General features: G+C 61.0%; 1 protein-coding gene across 1 annotated transcript in view; it reads right to left on the bottom strand.

Annotated features, from left to right (window-relative positions):
* The window catches only part of PLXNB2 (plexin B2), a 13,919-nt gene extending 7,946 nt beyond the window's left edge, over positions 1-5,973 (bottom strand). Inside the window, exons 1-13 of the mRNA XM_006876392.1 lie at positions 4,906-5,973; positions 4,377-4,559; positions 4,164-4,292; positions 3,538-3,638; positions 3,244-3,370; positions 2,838-2,991; positions 1,906-2,020; positions 1,685-1,793; positions 1,501-1,602; positions 1,034-1,126; positions 744-825; positions 482-642; positions 248-396 (exon numbers count right to left, since the gene is read on the bottom strand). Coding sequence (XP_006876454.1) covers positions 248-396; positions 482-642; positions 744-825; positions 1,034-1,126; positions 1,501-1,602; positions 1,685-1,793; positions 1,906-2,020; positions 2,838-2,991; positions 3,244-3,370; positions 3,538-3,638; positions 4,164-4,292; positions 4,377-4,559; positions 4,906-5,973 — 2,573 coding nt within the window. The remainder of the gene's footprint in view (positions 1-247; positions 397-481; positions 643-743; positions 826-1,033; positions 1,127-1,500; positions 1,603-1,684; positions 1,794-1,905; positions 2,021-2,837; positions 2,992-3,243; positions 3,371-3,537; positions 3,639-4,163; positions 4,293-4,376; positions 4,560-4,905) is intronic.
* Positions 5,974-6,889: the final 916 nt, after the last annotated feature.

Raw genomic sequence — 6,889 nt, 5'->3', positions numbered from 1 at the left:
AGTTCCTCCCCCAGGTCCCCCCACCCATGCAGATGGCAGTTCCTCCCCCAGGTCCCCCCAGCCTCGCAGACAGTAGCTCCTCCCTGAGCCTCCCAGGCCTGGCCATCCCATGCTGGTGCCCTGTATGTGGTGGAACTCATGCAGGTTGAAGCCACAGCCTCCCCCACATCTGTCCAGTTATCTAGCCCTGAGCTCCCCACGGTGGAAGAGATACCCAGGAGACCCATAAACCACCTCAGTCACTCACCGGGTGGACACAGAATACCGTTCTGGCTCGAAGGTGCAGTTCCGGCCGGCCACAGTCACCCTCTTAACATCATCTGCCTTGATGCCCAAATTCGACCCAAAGATGGTGATGCGAACGCCCCCTCCCAGTGGGCCTGTCTGGGGCTGGATCTGGAATCGGCAGAGCAAGCTGACTGGCGGCCCTTGGGCAGGAAGGGTTGGGTAGAGGACTCAGGACAGGCTCTGTTGGGCTCACCCTAGTGATCACGGGAGGCGGGCACTCAGCAGTGGCATTGCTGCACAGAGCCTGGTACACACACTTGCTGTGTGCGCCGCACCACACACACTTGTAGGCAGGGTCGGCGGCCAGGCACAAGCTGCAGTCGCTTCGGCCAAAGGAGCAGTTGTACAGAGTCACTGGGGAAGAGGAACAAGCAGAGGTCAGTGGCCAGTGTGGCCTGCCAGCCTGCCCAGGCCTTGTCCATCAGCCCCTCCCCAGCCCGCCCACCGGCCAGCACCTTGCAGTTTGCTGTCAATATTCTTGCTGTAGGACTTGACATACAGGTGAAGGGGCAGCGTCTCGTTTGTGTCATGGGACAGCTGGAGGGAGGCAGGCAGGCAGAGACATACTGTGTTCATAGCCCCACCCACTGGGACCCCCAACCTTGGGAACCAGACAGCAGTTCAGATGGTCGTGCATACTGGATTACCCAGAGAGACAGCAATGCTGTGTGGTCCCCTGGGGCAGCTGAGGGACCCAGGAGAGGCTATGCGGGAGTGGGTGCTCAGGGCTTCCTGGGGAGCATACCTTTGGGGTTCGGAAGGAGAAGGTTCCTGGCTGCTGCATGCTCACTAGCTCCTTGAAGTTGAGCAGGTCGCTCCCCACATACAGGGAGGTGCTCTGTGGGGACAGCATGTCAGGTTTCTTTCCTCCAAGGCCCACCCACTGTGCCACACACATGTACGGGACAGACACACCCCACTCTGAGACCCAGCCGACGTCTCCTCATGGATGACCCAGGGCACCCCAAATATGGTCCACACCTTCACCCGCCTCTCTGGCCTTGGTTCTCTCCAAGCCCCCTGTTGTCCCAGCTCCACCCCACACTCCTGTTGACCTTGGCCCACTCAGTCCCTAGTGTGTCCCCTCCCACTCCCCTCTGCCTACAAGCGCCTGACTATCCAGGCCCTGAGCCAAGGAGGAGGGGCATGGCCAGGCACCCCAACTTCAGTGTCAGGGAGAGTGACCCCAACTAGGTCACACTTCTTACCTACCTTCACCGTGTCCAGGTTCCTGCCCTGAAAGGTCACATCTGTCTCGTGGTTCATGGGGATGACCAGGGGGCTGGGGTTCAGGAACTGGGGGCAATTCTCCTCCTGGGGGACAGGGAGGTCAGTCAGTGGTGGTCAGGCGGCAGCTGAGCACCGCGGCCAAGACACTCGCTGTCCCTCGGCTCACCATGTGGGCGCGGACGATGCGCTCCTCGGGGTTGGGTGAGGCCTCCTGGCATGAGTGGTACATGAGGTCCCACTGACAAGTCCAGCGGTTGCTGGTGCAGGAGATGCACCTATGGGGAGGCGGCGTGAGGGGTGCGGGCGGGCTGCGGGTACAGGAGGTGCACCTGGGGGGAGGGGTGTGGGGGAGGGGCGGCCACAGGGGGGATGGTGGGCAGCACTCACGGAAGGTTCTCCACTAAATGCATCGCTTCGTGGCAGTCGTAGAAGGGGTACGGGTGGGAAGTGAGGAAGATGTCACCGTTTTGGAGACGCAGCTGGAGATTCACGGTCACATGATCTGGGAAAACAGTAAATGCGGGAGGCTGTGGCCACAAGCAGGACGTGCCCAGAGAGGGCCCCCCTTCCCAGCCCTTCTCCTCTCATTGGATCAGAGACCAAGGCTTAACACTGGTGTCCCCGCTGGGCCCTCATTTCCAGCTCTGGCCTCCCTACCCCCCACTACTGCTGCTCTCCTTGCGCTAGTCCAGCTGGATCCCCCACTACCAGTCCTGACACCCCCTAACAATCAGCTCTGGCCCTCAGCCCCTAGTCTCAGCTGGGTCCCCCACAGCCAACTCTGGCCTTTCTATTCCCTACCACCACCCTTCATTCTAACCCAGCTGGGCCCCCCACGATTAGATCTGGGCCTCTGCCCACACCCCCACGATCAGATCTGGGCCCTCTGCCCACACCCCACGATCAGATCTGGCCCTCTGCCCATACCCCACAATCAGATCATAGGGTCCCAGAGCGAGGCTCCCATTTCTCCCCAGGGCTTAGGGCTGTCTGAGCCTCTCTCTGTCCCTGTAGCTGCTGAGGGCCTTGCCTCCTATGTGTCTGGGCACAGAGCCTGCGGGGTCCCTGCTCACGTCACTGCCAGGCCCTGCCCCTGCCTTCCCCGGCCCACATTCAGCCTCTGGGGAGCGTCCTGCCATCTCAGGGCCCTGGCTGGAGTACAGAAAGTCAGGCACAGGAGCACCGAACACCGGGCTCAGACCAGGGATCCTACCCCATGGCCTGGAGGGGAGGGGCAGCCCCATTGTGCCTGCCAGAGTCCAACCTCCCAGAGCAAGGAGGCCCTTGTGCTGCCCCCAGGTGTGCTGACAGAGGCTCACCCTGGCCAGCTGGCGTGCTGGGAATGACGCTTGGGGAGTTGCAGAAGACCATGTCTCCCTCCACACGGGTGAGATGCGGTGGCGAGTCACCAAAGTGGCAGAGCAGCTTGTCCTCCTCTCTCAGGGTAGGGAGGGGGCTGACCGTCAGCTGCACCTGGGAGGAGCAGAGGCTCATTGGACACCCCCTCCCACCTGCGTGGACAAGGGAGCCTCTAGAACATAGCTCTGCCTTCACCCAAAACAAGATCCCTCACATCTGTCACCCCAGCAACTCCTGGGAAAGGGCCTGGTCTGCCCGGCAGGGACAAAAGAACAAGCCATGTTCACGGGTCACCTCCCCCTCAGTGCCTGGACAGCAGCAGGGCTGGGGGAGCCGCTCCGCTGTATGCCCCCCGCCAACACGCACCTCGCCCTGCGCCCGACGGCTCATGTTTTGTGGCTGGGCACTGGTGATGGTCATGCAGGCATTGTCCCGGCTCCAAAGCCAGTGGCCAGTCTCCTTGGCTCGAGAACAGTTGGCTTTCCTGGTGCATCTGGGTGAGGTGATGGGGGGCGGGGAGCACAACAGGCTCAGCCGAAGCATCCCTCAGCCCCCAGGGTGGGGTCTTGTTCTCCCCAGACTCTGGGGGCAGGGTTGTATCACCAGATACCCCTACAAGCGCAGTACCCACCCATCCCAGGCTGGGACCCAGAAGCTCACCGTCCGTCCACGACACACCAGCCACAGTAGGGGTCCTGCGAGTCGCGACACTGTGCACAGGTGGGGTAACTCAGGCACTCCTGCACAGGGAGCTGGAACACCTATGGGAAGGGAGCGGACTCAGACAGGTCTGGTCCAGAGAAGCTGGGGGTCCTGGCCATGGGCCCTTCTGTGCCCCCCAAGCCCTCTGACTCTCCAAGTGATATAGGCTCTTGCATATCCTGGGTGCCCCCAAAGCCAGCTTGAGGGGCTCCTGTGCCTACCAAATGCGCCTCCCAGGAAAACCAGCACCAATTGGCCCGCCTCTACCCTCTCTAAGAAACCTCCGAGAACGTACAGGGTCCCTTCTCCCTGCCCTTCCACCCCTGGGGGAGGCCCACGCACAGCACTGACCCAGATCCCTTCCTCAGAACAAGGCGGAGGCAGAGCCAGAGAGAGAGAGACGCAGTCAAGACACAGGACAGACAGACAGACAAAGTTACAGAGACATGGGCGGTGCTACAGAACCACCCAGAAACCCGCCCAGCTGCCCAGTCCTGCTCCAGGGACGTGGCTGGGCCACCGAAGCCCAGAGTCCGCCCCCCTCCCACGGCCTCCTTGCCCGCTCTGGGCCACCTCTAGCCTACCTTATCCTGAGTCATGGCGTACACACTGGTCAGGTCTGTGGACAATGCCAAGTCTTGCTTGATCCTCTTGTTGAGCTCTACAAGAATAGAGCCATACTCCACGGAGGTGTGGTTTGGGGTGAGATACACCTGGTGAGAGGAGGGCATGAGTCTTGTGGTTCTGACAGACTGCCTTCCAGAACCTTCCCCATGTCCCTCCTGGCTCTGCCTCACCTTGAGGATCCTGCCATCAGAGGTGCCCAGGAAGGCGATGGTGTGACTGTCCTCGGAGGTCACCGTCACAGCTGTCAGGTTCAAGCCACCCCGCTGCAGCACGGCCGTGGCGGTTAGTCCCTCTCGGCTGCCCAGCGGGTAGGGAAGGTGCTCCGAGCCACAGGGGAAGGTCTGACTGGCGACCTACAGAGCCCGACATCAAGGGCAGTATGTATAGCCCTCCTTGCCCTATATCCCGGAGGCCCCTCCCACACCCCCAGGGGTCAAACACCCACAGGAGCTGAACTGGTCTCCAACTGCTCACAGATGCTTGCCCCATGGCCAGCGTGAGGGCAGAGGGGACGCCTGGACAGATAAACTGAAGGAAGCCCCAGGGAGAAGTGGGCACCCCCACTTGTACAAGCTCACAGCAGTCAAGCTGCACTGACCACTCACTAGCTCACACTGACCCTGCACATGGACAGCATTCCACAGGGGACATGGACACACCTGCACACTCACGCTCGCTGACACCCCACCCCCCACATACGTGCGAGTGGCCACCACATTGTATGTCGCCGTGGAAGGCCTTGTAGAAAGGGTTGCGTCCCACGTCGCGGGCGCCTGTGTAGCAAGCGTTGCGATTGGCCTCCATCTTGGCGTAGATCTCGTCCAACAGGAACACGCAGAGGCTGGCCTGGAAACCCCCACCACCTCCACTCCTGCCATCCCGGCTGAAGACAGCATAGAGTGCCCGGCCTGGGTCCACAGAGGCTGCCAGGCAGGTCCCGAAGGTGGGGGTCTGGGGGTCACCGGGGTCCCGACACTCCAGGTCCATCTCCAGGTAGGAGTAGTAGGAGGGGTCATCCTTGCACATGCGTGCCAGCAGTGTGCGGTTCCGGGCTGGGTGCTTATCCTGCTGGTTGAAGATGAAGAAGACGTAGCGACCATCCTCGAAGATGGCCACAAACTGCTGTGTGTTGGTGGACAGGTAGGCAGCCTTGTAGGTGGCCTGGTCCGTGTAGGCCTCGAAGGCCTCCCTGCCCTCCGTGCGGTCCAGCAGGCGGGTGCTGATGATGATGCCGTTGTCATGTGGACCGTTGCCTTTGCCCACAAAGAGCACACGCTGGCCTTCAGGGCCCGTGGAGCTCACCAGTCCCACGGTTGCCACAGACTCATCATTGCTGGCCACGAAGGACTTCTCGCCGCTGCTGTCCTCGTAGAAGAGGCGCAGGGAGATATTGCTGAGTGAGCGCAGGGTGCAGATGCCTTTGAAGAGGCTGCCGCACTCGACCACGCGGCCCTCGAGTGTGTCTAGCAGCAGCAGCTGGTTCACGTTGCTGGTGAGCACAGCCTCCTGACATTGGCTCTTTTCGATGGGTGGAGTGCACTTCTTGTTGTCCAGCGCCGGGCCCGTGGTCACCTGCTGCACCAGCTTCAGGTCGGCGGTCAGTTGGTAGAGCGTGTTCACTGCCCCCAGGTACACCCCACCTGTTGTGTTGTCCACAACCAAGTGGTTCAGCTCCGACTGGCTTTGGAAGTCAGGCTTCCAGGGACGCAGACCTGTGCATGTGCCTGCCAAGCCCAGGAGCGTCAGGGCCCAGAGCCACAGCGCCATTACCCTGTGGGAGAGAGGAGTCAGGGGAGCCCAGCCCCATGGAGGAGTCTCTGGAACACAGGCCACAGAGGGCCATGGTCACCTAGCATGATGCCCCGCCACATCTAACTGCACACACCCATTCCCAACTCTCTAAGAAAAAGTTTAACCTACAGTCTAACCTATGGCCAGGGTCAAGGACCACCCTGGGAAGGATTGTGCTGTGGCTTCTACTTGCTGAAGGCCCAGCCCACTCCACCCCAAGGCACCTGATTGCTTCCTCTAGAAGTCTCCCAGGTACTCCCCCATGACCCCAAGAGCCTGCAGGAGGTCCATGGTACTGACCCCAGACTACCAGCCCCCAAACCAATACTCCCTGTGTATCCATACAGGTGATCCCCACACCTGAGGGAGTCAGAGGCAAACAGATCAAAGTGAAACTGCAGCTGAGAAGCAGCCTGGAGACAGAGCCAGTGGAGCTTGGCACACACGCTATTTATAGCTGCCCACCCGAGCACACTGACCACAGCTGCGGCTACCTAGTCCACTTCCCTGAGCAGCACACACAGCCCTCTCATCATCCAAGTACCCAACAGGAAGTTCCAGGGGAGACCCGGGTCTGTGTGCATATGTCCCTGTGTGTGTTCACACCCCAGGGACATGTGCATGGGGGAGCTGCTGAGGCCGAGGCTGGGGCAAAGGTCTACCCCATGCAGTGATACAAACACATGCGCCTCCTCTCTAACCCAGGGGCACCAGGAGCTAGGAAGGATCCCGTTCTGCCTCTAGTCCTCATTCCACCTGAACCAGCACCCCCGTATCGCTGGTAGAACCAGCGGACTATCACGCTCCGGACCTTGTTCCGTCCCTGTCAGGAGTCCTAGGCACCCCCGGCACTGCGCTGTCCCCTCCACATGTGTACGAAGACCTCCATGCT

This window comes from Chrysochloris asiatica, unplaced genomic scaffold (assembly GCF_000296735.1).
Source record: "Chrysochloris asiatica unplaced genomic scaffold, ChrAsi1.0 scaffold00378, whole genome shotgun sequence".
NCBI lineage: Eukaryota > Metazoa > Chordata > Mammalia > Afrosoricida > Chrysochloridae > Chrysochloris > Chrysochloris asiatica.
Note: the sequence above shows the minus strand (reverse complement) of the source record. Positions and strands in the feature narration are given on the sequence as shown.